Source organism: Nilaparvata lugens, chromosome 2, assembly GCF_014356525.2.
Source record: "Nilaparvata lugens isolate BPH chromosome 2, ASM1435652v1, whole genome shotgun sequence".
Lineage (NCBI taxonomy): Eukaryota > Metazoa > Arthropoda > Insecta > Hemiptera > Delphacidae > Nilaparvata > Nilaparvata lugens.
The window spans coordinates 16,493,613-16,513,291 of record NC_052505.1 but is presented as its reverse complement, the minus strand read 5'-3'; the positions used below and the strand labels follow the sequence as shown (position 1 = coordinate 16,513,291).

Sequence of the window (19,679 nt, the reverse complement as noted above, 5' to 3'; positions counted from 1 at the left end):
TTAACAATATTTGTGAAAGGAAGGAGATTTTTCCTTTGACTTGAAGTTTGATTTTATCACTATCCTGTTGTTTACCTACAAGTTCCTCCTACAAGTTTACCTAAAAGTTCAGTCTACAATATTTTTTTAATCTGTTTTCCTACAATAATGGTGTTCCATATTTTTCTTGATATTTAAAGAAAATTACACGTCTCTTTAATCGTTGATCCAATTTAATAGCTGAATCATCATTCCAAAGCAAAACTTACTAATAACCGATTGATTTAACGACCGACTTGCAACATGTTAACGGTTTAATTGTTGAATTATTGTGGAAACCAGTTGAGCCATGTCACAGATCAAATGTGAGATCATGCAGTGCGTAAATATAAGAGCATGCCATTATAAATCAACTTTCAAAAATTATTTGAACACAAATAATAAATTATATTTAAACTATAAATCTATCAATATCAATCAGATCATCAGTGATTCGTCCGTCTCTTTCTCAATCATTCAACAATAATTCCATATCTGTTATGTATGCAGTGACTATAAACGTTTGTTAAGTTTGATTCATCAAAATAACCTGCAGGAAAAGATGAATAAATCTCAAATTTACTCTGTATTTTACTAAACTTTTAGTTCAAACAGGAATTATAATGAAGTAAGCCTGGTGAACTTCTATTTGATATTTTAAATATATGAGTACCGCGATACTTTTTATTTATGTCGGAATTGTTGTTACTAATCAAACTTTTATACGGTACTCTTGATTAACTTAAAGCGAGTGAAAGGAAAATTATTTTTAATGACTAAACATAAGAATATAATTTTCATGGAAAGCTTGATGAGTTTTTTTACATCATTAAATAAGAAAATTACATTGCATTAAAAACAAAATTTACATTTTGTTTCTTGTAATAATTTCATCAAACTATACCTATACTTATTGTGTATTGAACGATCCAACTCTTTTGGTCTATGAAAAATTGGTCACATTAAGGATTTAAAATTATTGAAAGGGATTAATATAAGAAACACAACTTTATCATTATTATGTATTATTATTTTCAAGTTGATCTACTTGACAAATCTTTGGAAAATTTTTAAATATATTTGAAAAGCATGTATAATCGTTCGAAATATTCAATATAATATTTCTCAAATGAAAAGCATATCAGCAAATAAAGAATATCTTATTCAAATCATTAATTTGAAATAATAATTACAGTTAACCCTCATGACTAAAGAACAGTTTTTGTAGCTATTATAAAACTGGAAATTATCATTGCTAGATATCATCTATGAATTGAATTGAGTTTCTTGGAAGTTTATTGAACTTCCTAAAATAAAAGTACAATGATTGTTCAAGTACTTTTCCAGTATACAATACACTCTTCTAGTTTTCACTAAATTCACCATTATTTATATATTCCACTAATCACATAATACTCGCCAATCATAAAGTGCTGGAGACTATTATGACATTTGTAATTCATAGCAAAAATATTCATTGAAATAAAATCAAAAAGTTATCATGTCTAGATGAATAATATTATTAGCCAATACAATAAGTATCTTACTCCAACCAAATTAAATCAAGAATGAAAATGAACATCAATCAGTACAATACTCAACTCATTGCAATAGTTTCAACAAATCCAACCATATTGAATCAATTTCAGGTGATCTAGTTTGATAATAAGATGAGATAAACATTGTGCTTCCGTACTCTGACATCTCTTATCGTTTTTCGTGTTATGTGGAGTGAGATCTGCTTTAAATCCATCAAAATTGAATTTCAATTTTGATGTAAGTGAAATTTATAGTCGGTCTAAAAGTTGCACACAATACTGAATAGGACTAATAGAAGCTCGAGTGCTCCTACAGACATCTCATATTAGTGTCGGTGAGAAAAGCTGTGTAAGAGAATTTAGTGCCAACTGTGAATTTCTACACTACTCCCAACATTCAATATAGAACACAAGTATCAGATACGTACTGTTTGTCCTCCTTAAGAGTAGAAGCACTTGGCCTCTCCAATACCTCTGTTACGATGGCATCAAATACCAGTGATTGCATCAGGGTCTTGTCACCTGTAACAAAACAACACAACTCTTTCAATTTTCAGTATCATCTAGTTTGCACAGCAGTTACCCTAAATATTGTGTAATATCATTATAAAGTTATTGAATAAGCAACTGAATATCAGCAGCAATATCTAAATATCGAGGATTCATAGTAGTTTTAATGAAGAGGCATAAAATTTATTGATTTTGTATCATACAGACATTTGGAATTTTCTGAAAGAAAGATTCTAGAGGATATCTGGCAGGCTATATAGAAACCACTGTGGCCAAAGCAAGACTATATCAGTATCCTGTATTTAGAATGTAATAAATTCATGGAATTGAGGCCCCTCGTTATCATTTAGTAAAGCCAGAAAACTGATCATATCATTATCAACACAGTGGAAATTCCATGAATAATGTTGTGAGCGAAGATAAAGAAAACATAAAAGTTTAAAATTAGTTTCGATGAGGAGATGCTTCAAATTATGAAACTTATGACCTACTTTTCATCAGCTTTGACCAAAAGTACCAACTGAATTAGGAATTGGCTCAATATATTTCACATCGTGAAATCAAGCTGAATGATCAGTTTCACTCTTATAAGCGAAATTTAAATAAGATAGGCCTAATCGATAGAAAAATTTCGAAAATTGAGAACTTCAGATATAAAAATAGTACTCACAGTAGTAGGAATCCTTCTCCATCTTCTTCGTGTTGGAATTTCCTGAAAGATCAATTAGAAAAATAAATAATTATAAAAATTCCAGAGGATATGTGGTAATAATATACAAAAAAAATGTTGATAATAAAACTAGATAGAACTCTGTATAATTGAATTTTTCTACAGTAGAGCTCTTCCAACTTGATTTTCTACGACTGAAAATCAGAATCTTACAAGAAAAATCTATACAAAATTCATTCTACATACGTAAATGGATTTACTTAAATCCATTGAAAAATTTAATACTTCCTCTTTTGATACAGTAATGACGGATGACATCAGAGGCTGAAGAAGCTACTCATCAGGAGTAGAATAATTTATTCATCCTACATTACTGTACAGAAATTGAGCGGATGTGAATATTCACAGAAGAAAGGGGTCATTTATTGAAACGGCCAAATAGCTGTTGTTCCTTTTCTCAATATTCTACAAAATTCGCTGCAATTGGACTACTATTCTACAGAGCACTTCCAACACATCAATGATTAATCGAATGATTTGACTCAATAGTTTTCATGCCAAGTTGTGGCCTAATCTCAAAAACGATTATAACAATGTTGGTAGAATTTAGATTATAAATGGTTCACAAAAATAATCTTATCTTTCAATTCCCGAAGCGAAGCACGGGTACCCTGCTAGTGATGATATAAATGAAGAGGCATTTCCTATCCTGGAAAAGTTTTAGAGGTATGTTTTTCATGATTGTTCGATGGCCTAATGCAACAAGTGACATAGTGATATAAATAACTTTGAAAAAATAATGTATAAATTATTCCTACCCAGGTCTTGCGGGGAACGTGGCCTGAGCGACATCCACTTCCAACCCGGTTTCCGGGTGCGGGACAGGAAGTGCAACACCTGCTCCTCAGGCGACTTGAAATTGTGCTCATTCGGATAATTGTACTCGCAGTACACCCTGGAAACACATACAACATAATTAATGTTACCTAGTATAAATAATTTTAGCTTTGATTAGAAGATGCTATGAGTGATTCGTGGTGTAGTGGATAGAGTGCTTGCTTAGCAGCTCATCGATTCTGTGTTCAAACCATAGAGAAATAATAGCATAAGTAGATGTCCATGGTATATGTCGTAACTTTTACTGTTATCTCAAGCCTATAGTCCACGTAGTCCTTTCCCGTGAAGCTTTATGACGCTGGTAGTCTCTCATATTGTGCCGTTCATACACTCTTACCCGGTCAAAACAGTAAAAATCGACAATAATCTACAGTAATCGGCTTGAGATAACAACAAAAGTTGCGACATAAACGCCCTATAGCATGGGATATCTACTTACGCTATTGTTTCTCTATGATTGTTTCTATGATTGTATATATTGTTTCGCTATTGTTTCAAACCCACTTATCACCAAAAGTTTTAAACTAGGTCACTTCCGTGTTATCGGATGGGCACCTTCAATTGTCGGTCCCAGATGAAATGTGACAGTCGTAAGGCCCAGTGACAGCTTTAATAATATATTCAGGTGAGGTGGTACCTTCACGCAAGGGTCTCTCCACCAACAAAAGCCAATATGAATTTACTTGACTTATTTTTTTATTTATAAAATAGAATTATAGTACCCTTTAAAATTCTTATCTCACTGACTCACTGATCACGATTTCTGGAAAACTACTGGATGGATTGCAACAAAACTTGGAATATAGCTTCCTTAAACGTCCTAGGTGCTCACTAAGAAATCTTTTGGCGATATTTCAACTCTAAGGGTGGTTTTTAAGGGTTTAAAGTTCGTCTTTTAGCATGTATATTCTTCTTCTCCCAATCTCCTTATTATAATAGAAATGTCCATATCATATGTTATTATAGATCTATAATCTAGAGAGAGTACCTCTTCGAAACAGTTGTTAACTGGCAACTTAATTAATAATTTTGACAGGTTGGCATTAAGTTGAGATGACTTCATTAGGTTGGCACCAAGTTGAAGAACGAATCAAAATGCATTTATCGAGAACAAATTGATTGGGCACTGCTGCTTCAATCAGAGCTATTCCTGGGAGATAGTTTTTATTTTTCATAAAACAAACTTTTATGACGGGAGTTGCTTCTATCAAGTGATCCTATTCTATCAAGACTAATTTAATTTTGTTTGTATATCCGATCGCGATAACTGCTTAAACAATTTCGATGAAATTATAATAATTCAGTATGATATATGGAGGGTATTTTCAAAACTTCAGAAGTGTCCGTTGTGGAATCTGTTTGCAAAGAATGAGGAAATTCGGCCAAAATTTAACTTGGGCGGAAGAAAGGGGTCATTTATTAAAACGGCCAAATAGCTGTTGTTCCTTTTCTCAATATTCTACAAAATTCGCTGCAATTGGACTACTATTCTACAGAGCACTTCCAACACATCAATGATTAATCGAATGATTTGACTCAATAGTTTTCATGCCAAGTTGTGGCCTAATCTCAAAAACGATTATAACAATGTTGGTAGAATTTAGATTATAAATGGTTCACAAAAATAATCTTATCTTTCAATTCCCGAAGCGAAGCACGGGTGCCCTGCTAGTGATGATATAAATGAAGAGGCATTTCCTATCCTGGAAAAGTTTTAGAGGTATGTTTTTCATGATTGTTCGATGGCCTAATGCAACAAGTGACATAGTGATATAAATAACTTTGAAAAAATAATGTATAAATTATTCCTACCCAGGTCTTGCGGGGAACGTGGCCTGAGCGACATCCACTTCCAACCCGGTTTCCGGGTGCGGGACAGGAAGTGCAACACCTGCTCCTCAGGCGACTTGAAATTGTGCTCATTCGGATAATTGTACTCGCAGTACACCCTGGAAACACATACAACATAATTAATGTTACCTAGTATAAATAATTTTAGCTTTGATTAGAAGATGCTATGAGTGATTCGTGGTGTAGTGGATAGAGTGCTTGCTTAGCAGCTCATCGATTCTGTGTTCAAACCATAGAGAAATAATAGCATAAGTAGATGTCCATGGTATATGTCGTAACTTTTACTGTTATCTCAAGCCTATAGTCCACGTAGTCCTTTCCCGTGAAGCTTTATGACGCTGGTAGTCTCTCATATTGTGCCGTTCATACACTCTTACCCGGTCAAAACAGTAAAAATCGACAATAATCTACAGTAATCGGCTTGAGATAACAACAAAAGTTGCGACATAAACGCCCTATAGCATGGGATATCTACTTACGCTATTGTTTCTCTATGATTGTTTCTATGATTGTATATATTGTTTCGCTATTGTTTCAAACCCACTTATCACCAAAAGTTTTAAACTAGGTCACTTCCGTGTTATCGGATGGGCACCTTCAATTGTCGGTCCCAGATGAAATGTGACAGTCGTAAGGCCCAGTGACAGCTTTAATAATATATTCAGGTGAGGTGGTACCTTCACGCAAGGGTCTCTCCACCAACAAAAGCCAATATGAATTTACTTGACTTATTTTTTTATTTATAAAATAGAATTATAGTACCCTTTAAAATTATTAAAATATCAAAAAGACAAGATACAAATTGTAACGTAACTACTAGTTTCGGTGATCACACCATCTTACGTTACGATACGTTACAATTTGTATTCTTATTTTTTAAATATTTTAATTATTTTAAAGGGTACTATAATTCTATTTTATAAATACAAGAAACTAGCCCTGAATTCATACATTTTAAAAAATATGGAATTACTTGACTTACTTTACATAAAATGAAATACTTTTAATATGTTACTGATCGAATAAGACATGAATATGAGACACAATTCTCCCAATTATATTATTATTTACTATGAGTATTGCACGTGATGTTTTGATTGATGATGTTAATATTTGAATATTTCAAAATTATCGCATTAATTCATATAATTTTCAGATGACTAATATTATATTCCAAAGTTAATGGGACGTATAATCATGGAACGATGATATTACAGTACTTGCGCAAAATACGTCCTGAATATTCTCTCACTTCGGGTATGATCACATTGTATGCGTATAACATGTGGAAGTACAAGCATGGTCATGCATGACTAAGTGCTCAGATGAGGAACAGAATTTGGAAAGAGCAATAGGAACACTCACACTGAATGCGTGCACTTGGTGGGTGTGTTCAATGTGGGCAGCTACAGAAAAGTTACAACGTGTTTCAATGGCTCTTTCCAGATTTTCTTTCTCGGCTCGTGCACTTACACATAAACGCATCCAATACGATCAAACCCTTTTCAATTATTCTCCAAGAGATTTTCTTTCTCAATGAAAAGCTTAATTTTGTAGAATAAGGAAACTTACCAATCAGGGTGGACTCGCCAGTTATCGCCCTTGAAATATTCAGTGACTGAAACAAAAGTAGAGAATATATAAGTAATTGTTGACAGAATTCAATTAGAATTTTCCCTTGGTAATTTATGATGAATTAATCAATGATTGAAATACTAGAGAGGTTTGACTTTCTGGTAAGATATACTTCAAGAATTGTTATGATTATTGTAGGTTTGATTGATGGAATATCGTTAGGCCTGAGACTATTAATATCGGGGAATTACTGATAATGATATATGTATTGTATCGTCGTTTCTCAAATATCTTACAGAGCCATCACAAAAATGAATAATATATGCATATCCGCCTTGATATACTTGATAATTAATGATTGAAATACTAGAGAGGTTTATTTCTGGTAAGATATACTTAAGAATTGATATGATTATTGTAGGTTTGATTTATGGAATATCTTTAGGCCTAAGGCTATTAATATCGGGAACCGAGCTTTGCTCTGGAGTTCAAAAGCATTAAAAATTTTATTACGAAAGAAGAAATTATAATGTTCTATCAAATCACAGTAAATTGATATTAATTCACAGAGGAATACAAAAATTTTCCTCACAAAGGCCCGGTTGCACAAAAGCCGGTTGAATTTTCATCCTGATTAATTTCACGTGAACCAAATCAGAGAAGACCATTCCAAAAAGATGGATCTTCTGGAATTTATCAGGATTGAAAATAACCCGGCTTTTTTGCAACTGGCACTAAGTACCTGATTGAATGATTACAAAAGTTCAACAGATGAGTCATAATTTTGACACAGTCCCACACACATGAACTCGCTCACTCACTTCCATCATCAACAGACGACGAAATAATTATTATCAGCTGTTTTTCCATGGATGAATAATAATTATCCTTTTAATGTCCTTCAGCGAGTTTTTCCAGGGATGAGACCTAGTGTAATCGAATTTCTATATTATAAACCTACTATGTTCTGAATTTCGTGAGAATCGTTAGAGCCGTTTTCGAGATCCGGTGAAATACAAACAAATAAACATCTAAATATCTAAACATCCAAACATCTAAACATATAAACAGAAATTGCTCGTTTAATAGTATAGGATATTAAATACATTTTTCTCATAATTATTGAACTAGTAGTTTCTAGTTTGTCGTCAGGAGAACCCTAATACTCAAATATTTCTTGACCCACATTTCACTTGACAGCTCAAATGTCATCTAGTAGATCAATACTTTTTATCCATAAAATTCACTTGATACAGGTGCTGGCAGCTCAAATGCAGGTAAATTATGAGTTAATTACTTGTTAGTAAGTAAGTAATGGATTGTCATTGATTCTGAGTTGATGATTTCTTGGGACAGAACGGATAACATGCTATACTATAGTGAGGTACACGTTATAATGGCACTGGAGAAAGATAGGAGCAGCGTTGCGGATTCTCTGCCTTGCCACTGTCTTTTATAGAGGATAGCTGATACCGGTATATTTGATGTAATATTAACTAAATTTTCATTCTTGTTCAAAATAATAAATTATATTTTATTTTTCAAGAAATAATATATTTTCTCATGATTTAATGATAAATTTTCAGGATTGAGATTGAATTTATTGTTAATTAATTCTATCCAATTATAAATATGTATACAACCACGCACAATGGAAGTACCTACATTACAATCAATAAACAGTATTACTATGAATTGCTAACATTCAACAAGCTCAAATTAGAAGGTATAAGGTAATTCCTAATCAATAATATAAATAGATTCAACATATTCAAACAACTCAGTAACTTAAATACATTCATCAAGATCAGCAAATCCAATAAATTTAATACATTCAACAAATCCACTTAACTCAAAAAACTTAACAATTTTAGTTAACTTATCTAATTCAATTAGTTTACAGACTTCACTTTCAATAAAAAGAACCTACTCAATTAACAAAAACCATTTTAAAATATTTCCATCGAAAAGAATCGTTATTGGTTATGTAGCCCTTACGATTTCAGAGACCATAGTATCCCTCCTAGCCAGTGCCTTAGTAGTATATTGATAAACATGTTCAATTTTCTCAACATTAAAATTGGATAATAAAAACATTATTTTATCAACGTTTTGAATTATGTTATGAACATGAGGCGCAATGTATTGAATCCTGAGGTCTTCATAAGAGGGACAAACAAGAAGAAAATGCAGAATTGTTTCTAAGTGTGATTCACAAGCGGGGCATATTCTCTGTGGCTCAACTTGATACCTGTTACCATTAACCTGAATGAATGTACTTTTTGCCGATAATCTCAACTGTGTTACGCATCTAATCATTCGAATTGGCAGCTGAAAAGTAAGCTGTTCTCCCAGTACCGAATCAGGATTGAACATTCCATACAAAGGAGACATCTGAGAATTGTCAGACCTACATCTATCCTCCTCTATCATCCTCCCCGAATACGCTTCCAGTAACTCATTTGTATGGTTATACCGTGTACAAATAAAATGATTTATTATTATTATTATTCTTAATTAATTCTATCCCTACATTTTTGAAAAACGATCTGGGAACGTTGAAGAGGTAGAAAAGCAGGGCACTATTTTATGCTTTGTCGAATGATAGGCATGGGTAGCTACACCAATGTTAATGAAATACTGCCATTATAACGTGGACCTCACTAATGTTATGTGTGCAGCTGGTTGCATAACTAGCGCCGTTAAGTACAGCAACTCAGTGCTAGATCATTATTACTGAAGGGGAACTAGAGATATTTTCTTGATACAAATACTTATTTGTATAAATAAATCAAGTGAAATATACTCTATGTTTCCCTTAATACAAACGCAGATCAATATTGCAAGTAGCTTGCTTTTTAGTGAAGAATTGGCATTGATTCTAAGTTGACGATTTTTTGGGACAGAACTGATAAGATGCTATATTAGTGGTGCTATTAGTATGCTATATTACTCACCATTGACATGACTGAGCTTTATCTCCTGCTCTCCCAGCACCTGATACATGCCATAGCCGTCGGGCAGAGCAAGACCAAGCGAGAAGGGTGTGCCTTCGATCGGATGGTAAAAGTATTTGTGTCTCCTGGTTGTCACTCGTCTCTGACAAACAAAATTAGCTCATTCAGTAATCGGCACAACCGTCAAAAGTATAGCATGCCATGCTCATCAAATCAAATCATTTTCACACTATACACAGAGATATTGTATTCAATTATCTGTAATACTAACTGTGTAACGGAATTTGTGATGTGATTGAATGTAACTTGATTTGATTTGATATATTGTGAATTTTCTCCATATTAAGGTGAAATGAAACAGAGGTTGTTAGTCCCACATAATAATTCCGTAATTATCGTAAACTGTCGTAGAAATGACAATCTCTCTTTCTTTTCAACCGAAATCATTCTATTGTTGAAGGCTCTTGAGATCCTCAAGAGTACCGTATGACAAAAGTCAAAATTCAACAACTCTTTTGTTGTTACATGGAGAATGGAGAATGTAGTCTATCAACACAGCAGTGCATAGAAAATACTGCTTTGGGAAACAATTTTACATAATTCGGAATGAAGAATCTACTCCAAATAGAGATAAATATTATAATCATGAGGTTTTCAACTCTTACAACTTGATTTCTCTCTTGGAAAGTTCCATGAATTTTGAAAATCCATGTCAATTATTCATTTATTTATTTGTTTAATTTTACAAAATTACTAATTATTGGAATGATATTGGAGGAGGAAAAACAGGCAAACCATTCAATATTCCTCTCTCAAATTCAGATTAATATCAATCTGAAATAAGGTTGAACTAATTTTTACGTTTGAGCATTTCAACTTTATGCTTATAGCATTTGAATTTTAAGTTAATATTTCTAATTTTGAGAGTTCAATATGAAATTTCATTAATTGGTTTATATTAAACCTAAATTATATTAAAACTCTATGCAAATTTTACAAAGAAAATGTTAAAGTTTTCTTCCACTCTAATATATAAAGAAATATTTGATGATTACTGCTTACCATTTCATCGTAATGAATTTTTACTTTCAGCTCAGTCTCTCCTTCTTTTTGGTCAATCATGTCGTGTCGCATCTAAAAATGTAGAAAACGGTTTCAGTTATTGGATGTAGCATTCCAATTGAACAAGTACTCAATAAAAATGATTTTATTACATTTTATAAATGATGTGAGTTTCCATAACATTTCATTTTATAGCCTGAAATACCATTGTTATTTGAAGAAGCATTTGAGAGTAAAAAAAGAGAACCATTTCAACATCGATAGAGTCGTATCCGTACGATTCGGTTAAAGTGCGAGTAATATGTGAATCGGAATTTGAAGATTTCTACACTGCTCTCAACATATAAATTTTTCCAATAAATGATAAATTTTGTCACATTCAGAATTCATATGGCCTCTTCACAGAGAAACCTTTTTATCAACTTATTCGTAATCTTGTTTTTTTTTCACTAATATAATTTCAATTACAATCAAGCACAACTTTGCCTACCTTGAACAATATATTTTTGCTGAAAATGTATTACTTACATCCATGAGGAGCGTGTTGTTATCTCGCAGGTTGACATCAGAGTCAACCAGCTCTACACTGCTCAAATCGACATTGTTGTAGTTCGGCTTTAGCGTCTCTACAAACTGAAGAAAAAACAATTAAACCTTCAAAAAACAATCGGTTCGACGTGAATTATGTTTTTGAATGAATGAAACTTATCAATAGATAAGAGGAAAATATCTATTCTCAATCACAATTCACGAATCCTAGAAAATGACTATTTCATGATGGAAAAATAGTACACGATCTCTGAATACAGTGTTCAATTTATAAAATCAACATGCACTGAAATTGGATGCACTATTTAGTTTATGCACAATCATTTATTGTTAATAGAATACAAGGAAGTGACGATGTTTCAGAGAGAATATTAACTGAGAATGATCTCGGTGATCAATTTAAAAATTAATCATTGCCACCCGTAATAGCTTTAGCAGTGTAGCTTTTCTATAGAAAAATACTTATCTTGAGTTCTGAAAAACAAGTAAGATGTTGTTAAAGAGATATTGACTAGGAATGATCTCGGAGATCAATCTAAAAATAAATTATTGCAACCAGTTGTGCAAGTGCTTAGCTGCACTTCAGGTTCTTTGGCTTCGTTAGCTTCGTTAACTGTGAAAAACAAGTAAGATGTTGTTGAAGAGATACTGACTAGGAATGATCTCGGAGATCAATCTAGAAAAAAATTATTGCAACCAGTTGTGCAAGTGCTTAGCTGCACGTCAGGTTCGTTAGCTTCGGGTTCAGGCTCTTTCTACTGCCACTTTTCCTGATATTTCTAGGTTGAAACCCGAAATTTAATAGCTCGATGAAAACATTGTGTGATATGATTAGAAACATTTTCTAAAATAGTGCAGATTACTATAGCCAAAAACGGTTTAAGGAAGCTAAATAAATGAGCTCAGGGGCCTATTTCATAAAACTTATAAATCGCGTAATACAGGAGAATCACCATTCCAATTACATGCTCAGCATAGGCATTAAAATCAGCTGTCCCTGTATTACAGGACTTATAATTGTTTATGAAACAGGACCCTGCTTATAAATTTCGAAGAATATAATAGATTTTATCGAGTAATGTACTCGTAGTTCTCACTCACCAAGTCCTTGTTGAGCTAAAAAAGAAAACATTTTAATTAGCAAGTGTCAATTTCTAATTAAGTGAAATTTTATAATATTATACATACATACCGGTACAGTATTTAAATTTCGTGTCGAACATGGTTTTGTGAGAATTAGATTATTTCTGCAGTAAATCACCCATATAGATAGATTTTGGTTTTAGCAATCGATCTATTCAAATTTCAGCTCAAAAAAAAATTTAGATGGATTAATACCAATTTCTGTCAAACCTGAGAAAGATCTCAATCTACATAAATTTTTATCCTGATCTATATTTATTTATTTATTTATAATTACTCATTTTTGAATTAATAGATTACGTTCTAGGAGCTCCGGTTGTAGGACTCTTATAAGAGAATCTTACTCTAGCAGAGTAATATATGTAGCCTGTTTTCAACTGTCCAACGGTCGAAGTACCACAATTTGAGATGTTAATTTCGATAAAACTACTTGAAAGAATTTTGAAATAAAAAATAGTAGCCGTTAAATACGATAAGCTTTCAAATTTTAGAAAAAACCCATTATCATATTTCAATATTCCATGTTGATATCTTATGTGAGGTACCGATATGCGTTTTTCTGACATGATATATCAACTAAGGGAACTAGAACATTCGGAATAATCAAGATTCCTTGAAATCAACTGAGCATCCTTGAACTTCCAATTACAGTGATATTTTTCTCACACTACACTGTTCTATTTTCCTTGATTTTTCCCATCAGATTCATGAGCTGGAAGAAGTTCCAGTTATGATTTTTGAATATCTATTAAGTTTTGTCATTATTTCTTCGCAAAGTTGCGCAAAAATCAGTTCAATTAATAATAGTTTTACTCACCAGTGGCCTTAGATCCGGATGATAGAGAACGTGCCCATTGTTGTTGACTATGAATGAATATCCATTCACACCCAACTGAAAAATATATACCACAACTTGAGTTTTGATTCACAGAATAATTGAACAAGCTTTAGAGAGTTACTAATTTTGACTCAAGGCCAAAATTTTTGTTCGTCTGTTTGTTTGTATGTTTTACAATAGCTTTCGAACGATTGGATCATTTAGCTTCAAATTTTGAAGAACCTAATATAACGCATATTGTTTGAGAATTTTAATTGGCATCCTATCTATAAAGAATCATGTTTCAGAATGTGGTAATCTATTTTCCAACCAGACTGAACTATTGCGTTTACACCAAAGTTATTAACAAAATGTTAATGACTGAATCCTCATAGATTCTATTAGATTGAACTTAACTTATCATACACATGATGAACATATGTGTATGATGAGTTATGTTCAATCTAATAGAATCTATAAAGATTCTATAAACATTTTGTTAATAACTTTGGTGTAAACGCAGCTCAAGTCTCAGCTCGCATGCGTTAGGTTGGTCATAATATCATTCAAACAATTATTCATTTATTTGTTAATACTATTACAAATCATATGAATATGATCGGGAAAGAACAACAGGCAAGGCCCAAAACTATTCTGTTTCCAAATTTTGATAAAGAATAATATGTCCGAGAAAGTAGGTTATGTTTTCATGGTTGAAAGATTTAGTTCAATTTTTGTCCAAAAATATATATGAGCTAGAAATTTTGAATTAGAATGATTAAAACACCAAATTAAAGTCAAATATTGCACTTAATATCACCGCACTTTGGATAAAGTTATTTCAGAAAATGTTGTAATTAATTATCTTTATTTGTACTATTTCTATTATTATCATTATTGATCACTTCCGTCTTATCGGATAATATGCACGTTCGGCTAGTATATGGCGAATTATCTCTTGCTGTATGAACCCCCGTGCGCTTTATCTTGTTGATATTTCTTCGGCAATTTATTAATATGGGTGTAGGGTTGGTATGAACCCCGTCCAACTGTCGTGAGGTCTATTGATGGCTTAAAGGTGTATTGATTGATTATGATTAAGATTATACTTTCTCATTTCTCAATCAAGTGTATTCTACACAGCATGTCAGTTGTACTGACAGAAACCAATCAACCAATCTGCCTTTTTTCGATAACCATCGATTGTTGTATAGTTTTTTTTTTTATATATTCAAGATTGTTCTGAGTTTGAGAATGACTTACCTTGTAGGCAGGCACAAGTTTCTGTAGCTGTTGAATGGGAATATCGGTGCCAACTACTCCTAACAGGCTGGCATCACTTACCTACCAAAATAAATTCAACAATAAATCAATTAATCCACACTACATTGTCAAATTGCACTCATTCTATCATGTTGAATCCAAGCGGCAAATGTGAACGGGACAGATTCGTAGCTTTGATTTAACATTGGGAGATATGACGTATTTCAGTACAGCGTAGCTAACTAAGTGTGAAGAAACCTCAAGAACAATTGTGAGCAATTGTTTAACATTGTTGATATGCTTCACATAGCATTCTTGGTATGCATCACATAACTTTACGAAAAAGAAGCACTAGCACTATTGGCTTGTGTTAACAGTGACATTTGGAATGCGAACAACCTTTACCATTGGATAAAAAGATAGGTTGTTTGTGTACCAAATGTCACTGTTAACTCAAGCTTATCTTCATAGCATATCTTATTATGCTATCTTTTCTATATTCTATTTCTCTCTATAAAAATAGTTAATGAAAGGTTAATAAAATGTGATTGCCATTGGTATGATATAGATTTTTGGAGTACGGTAGTTGAAAGCATCACATATCTTCACGAAAACGAATCAATAACACTACTCGCTTGAGTTAACAGTGACATTTGGTACACAAACAACCTATACCATGGAATATCTTGTTATGCTATCTTTTCTCTTTGCTATTCTTTCTCTATAATAATGTTTAATGAAAGGTAACAAATAATGTAACTGCCATTGGTATGATATCGACTTTTGGAGTACGGTACCTAGTTGAAAATGTTAAGAATTTGTAGGTATATTTTGCATTTGGATTTGAAATGTTCGAAGTCGGAAAAGAAATATGTAGGTGGAAAGTTGGCCAAAGAAAATAAAATGAAAATGTTTTTATTATGAAATGATATCATTGGCTAATAATATTTTAGAAAATGTACTCACCGAATAATTCCTCCGGTCAAAGATTGGTGTGGCAACAGATGTCATGAGTTGGCCTTCCTCCACACTGTTGCTCAGAAGTGTATTGATCTGCAATTTTAATAAAATACGAGTAGTTAGAATGAACATTTAAGGCTCAATACATAGTGGGCCATATGAATAAAGTTGAGCATTTGCTTATACTTCTAAAATATGGAGCATTTGCTTCATTTTCTATGAATAAACGTGAGCAAAACCTTATGCTCCATGCTCTTGCTCATGAGCATTTGCTCTGGTTTTATTCATATGGGCCATTGTATCTGTTGGCAATCAAGTCATCAGTAGTAGCTAGTAATAATATTATTAATCAAGCCAAGTTGGTAGTTGAGATTGAATAAAATAAACTGAGTTAATCAATTATTTCATTTTTTTATAATTAATTTTGTCAGTAACTTCAATAAGCAATTAGTTTTAACAAATTTCCATTTTTAAGAATGAGCTATTGAAAAAACAGTTGTGGTACTGCAAATATTAGCCAAGAAGCAAGGATGTATGTCTTAAAGATCTGTCAATAATGCTTCACCTTAGTCGGTTTATTTCACATTACTATACTCAGTCAATAATCCATTATTATATCTTAAATGCTACTTATGAATTCATTATTGATCCTGCATTGTATTCTGCTTTAAAGACCAGATTTATCAAATCATCATAATATATGAATAAATGAAATCAACTTATATCCTGAAGTCCTAAAAATTACAGATCATATTGAATACTTAGCGTTTATGACGAAACAAAAACCCTGAAATGCTAGTTGGATATTTACCTTTCCACCGGCATATACTGGTGTCCACTGGATGGGATGGTCGTTCTGGTACATAACCATCGGTCTTGCGAGCACTTTTATGTAGTTGAATACCTTTTCTCTCACGTCTTTAACTTCCTGTATATGCTCATAGAACCCTGTAACATAAACATTTATACAAACTTTCTGAGACTGCTGTATCAATAACATTTTACTCCTTTATCATTCTTCATTCTAAATTTCTACAAACTGAGAATAAATAATACCTCTGCTTGGGAATTATTTGATTATCTGAGGGTTTTTGATAAACTATATAATTCCCTGTTTGGGAATTACCTATTTGCCTATTGGAGAAACACATCAGTTCTCTTGATAAATCTATGAATTGATCTTGAACGTAGTCTATTTATTTCAGATCAGTGTGATTTAGGCCTACATAAAGATTGTTCTCCAACAAAATACGTAATTAGCTTTAACAAATTTTTAAGATCGGTGTAATTTAGGCCTATATAAGGATTGTTCTCCAACAACATACTTAATTATTAGCTTTAACAGATTTTCAATATTATGAATAAGCTATTGAAAAATCAGTAATGGTACTACAAATAGTGGACAAGAGGCAAGGAATTATGTCTTAAAGATCTGACAATAATGCTGCAACTAATTAAATAAATACAATATCTCCTTCAATATCCAAATTTTTTCATACCACTCATTCCAAACAATCAATTTATTCATGAAGAAAACCCTGTTCTCAACGTTCCAGAAATTATTCATATGGAGGAATGAAAAAATTCAAGTAGAAGGCTTATATTATTTGTTGTAACTTGTAACTAATAAATGAAAACTTTTGAAATCACTATGATCGACTACTTGAAGGTGAACTCACACAGTAGCAGACAGACGGAGAAAAAATCAAATGAATTCATGCAGACGTGAGCAGACATAATTATGCAGACGTCTGTGTATGTTGCAACATTCAAACACCTGGGGGATTTTTCCTTCCTCTGTCTGCTGATGTGTGTGTTTACCAAGACAACTCTATCATAGATCAACAACTACTCTTACAAGAAGAGACAAATAATCAATATAGCTTTACTCTATGGTAGTATTCTCCTACAAGAAGAGTAGAGAAATATTATTACTCAAGTACTCTTGTGTGAACTACTATGAATAGAATGAAATAAGAACAGCCTACTAACCTTTATTTGAACAAGCCATCGATTTCATTTCTGCGCTATTTGATGTGTCTTTGCCAACCAAGTAGGTGAAAACTCGAACTGGCATGTGTGGCATATTGTATTGCTTGAAAATCTCTTTAATGCTATTGGCAGGACCAGTAGAAACGAGCATTATCGCTTGGTTGCACTGACAACCCAGGTTCGTTCGATTGTACTGGAAAACAAAATGCAATATGAAATAATTGCTATTAAATAAAATTACTAAGAAATTGTCAAAAACCACAGATTTATTGATACTTAGAAAGACCGGTTTCGGATGTTACACCATTGTCAATCTCTGATAAACAATCTCGGTTAATAATTATTATGGTTAATAATTGATAATTATTAATTGACAATGGTGTAACAACCGAAACTTGTCTTTCTAAAGTATCAATAAATCTGTGGTTTTTGACAATTTCTTAGTAATTTTATTTAATATGAATCATTACCACAATATCAACTTCTCAACTACACAGAAAGTAAAATAACTATCGATAACAAATTACTGGATCATAGCAAAAGCACAGAGAAATAAATACATAATTCTTATCGTTTCCACAAATGATTTCGATTAAAATAATATAATGCTACGTTGAGAGAAGAAGGCTTTCAATAAGAAGGCTTACTTGGTGTAGCCTACGGTGATTAGAGGCTATCAAAAAATATCAGTGGTAGATTAAACCATAGAGAAAGGATTTGTTTGCCTATTTGTTTGTCTCTGATTAAACTATACAGTTATTATGCATTTCTGCTATTCTTTTAGAGCCGGACTTGAATCTCCGAAGATAAAATTTCATGTTGATAGATCTTGGAAGTGAATTATAAGTTATTCCCTTGAAACTGCATCTGAATAGGGACAAAATTTTATGAAAGAAAAACTAGAATTTTAAACTCACCTTGTGAAGAATTTCAAATCCAGTAACAAACGCTGACGTGAAATTTGCTACGTTATCGCTCTTCACATGGGGGAGCATTTTCTTCAACTCTCTTTTATTTCCTTCAGTGGCCTGAAAAACAAGGAATAAATAGTTTTGTAATGTTCGTATGCACTTTTATAATTTGTTTTTCCAGTAATATTAAAGAGTTTCCTAAAAATCTTATATGATATTAAGTTGTTGATACTCTTTAATGAGTTTGAATAGAAGAGTATATTGAGTGAATAATCTCCTGTGGATATTTTGAATGTTCTTATTCAATAGAGAATTTATTCTCAGATTCTGAGAATCTATTGATATGCTATTTTGTTGATCTCTTCCAAACAAAATATTCCTATTCATAATTGACAATCTGTTGAATAAAAAATAAAAGTCATAGTAGAATAAGGTTCAATCAAATAGGGAATCCTAAAAAAAAAAATGAAAACGGAAATTACTATTTGTAGTTTGTCTCTGTAGGTTCTTCCATAATATTCCGTTTGTTTGTGAGTTTGGAGTTAAGTGTATTTGGAATGTTATATATTATGACGTTAACCATGCATTGTTAGAAATTGCCTAAGTCCATAAAGCTATTAATTTTTTTTTATTTTCAACCCACATAACATTCTCTCTACGTTACTGGGCGTAGAAAATTATTGTTTCGAATAGAATTAACAGTCGATAGGCCTTTTGAGGCGACAGTGAACAGTTAATAGACTACTTTCAAGTGGTTTAGAACCCATCTAAAGCTGTAGGTACACTCATCTCTCAACATCATCCGTCTCATCACCCACGCACAAGCCTAGAGCTCATGTGGGCATTAATCTCCACAGCAGAGAAAGTGATTAATACTTCAAAGGATCAGCATACAAGTGTAATATAGTTTAAGATCATCTGTGGTTAAAATTTAAAGCATTGAGTTGATTATACGCAAGAGCTTTT

General features: G+C 32.5%; 1 protein-coding gene across 2 annotated transcripts in view; it reads right to left on the bottom strand.

Annotated features, from left to right (window-relative positions):
- Nucleotides 1–19,679, bottom strand: part of LOC111052093 (voltage-dependent calcium channel subunit alpha-2/delta-3) — a 114,037-nt gene that overhangs the window by 27,528 nt on the left and 66,830 nt on the right. For both annotated transcript variants that reach the window (XM_022338717.2, XM_039420694.1), the window contains exons 7-20: nucleotides 18,720–18,830; nucleotides 17,803–17,995; nucleotides 16,622–16,758; nucleotides 15,817–15,903; nucleotides 14,851–14,931; nucleotides 13,588–13,662; nucleotides 12,729–12,743; nucleotides 11,607–11,711; nucleotides 11,079–11,150; nucleotides 10,017–10,158; nucleotides 7,057–7,102; nucleotides 5,446–5,582; nucleotides 2,737–2,778; nucleotides 1,985–2,078 (exon numbers count right to left, since the gene is read on the bottom strand). In XM_022338717.2, coding sequence (XP_022194409.2) covers nucleotides 1,985–2,078; nucleotides 2,737–2,778; nucleotides 5,446–5,582; nucleotides 7,057–7,102; nucleotides 10,017–10,158; nucleotides 11,079–11,150; nucleotides 11,607–11,711; nucleotides 12,729–12,743; nucleotides 13,588–13,662; nucleotides 14,851–14,931; nucleotides 15,817–15,903; nucleotides 16,622–16,758; nucleotides 17,803–17,995; nucleotides 18,720–18,830 — 1,337 coding nt within the window. The remainder of the gene's footprint in view (nucleotides 1–1,984; nucleotides 2,079–2,736; nucleotides 2,779–5,445; nucleotides 5,583–7,056; nucleotides 7,103–10,016; nucleotides 10,159–11,078; nucleotides 11,151–11,606; nucleotides 11,712–12,728; nucleotides 12,744–13,587; nucleotides 13,663–14,850; nucleotides 14,932–15,816; nucleotides 15,904–16,621; nucleotides 16,759–17,802; nucleotides 17,996–18,719; nucleotides 18,831–19,679) is intronic.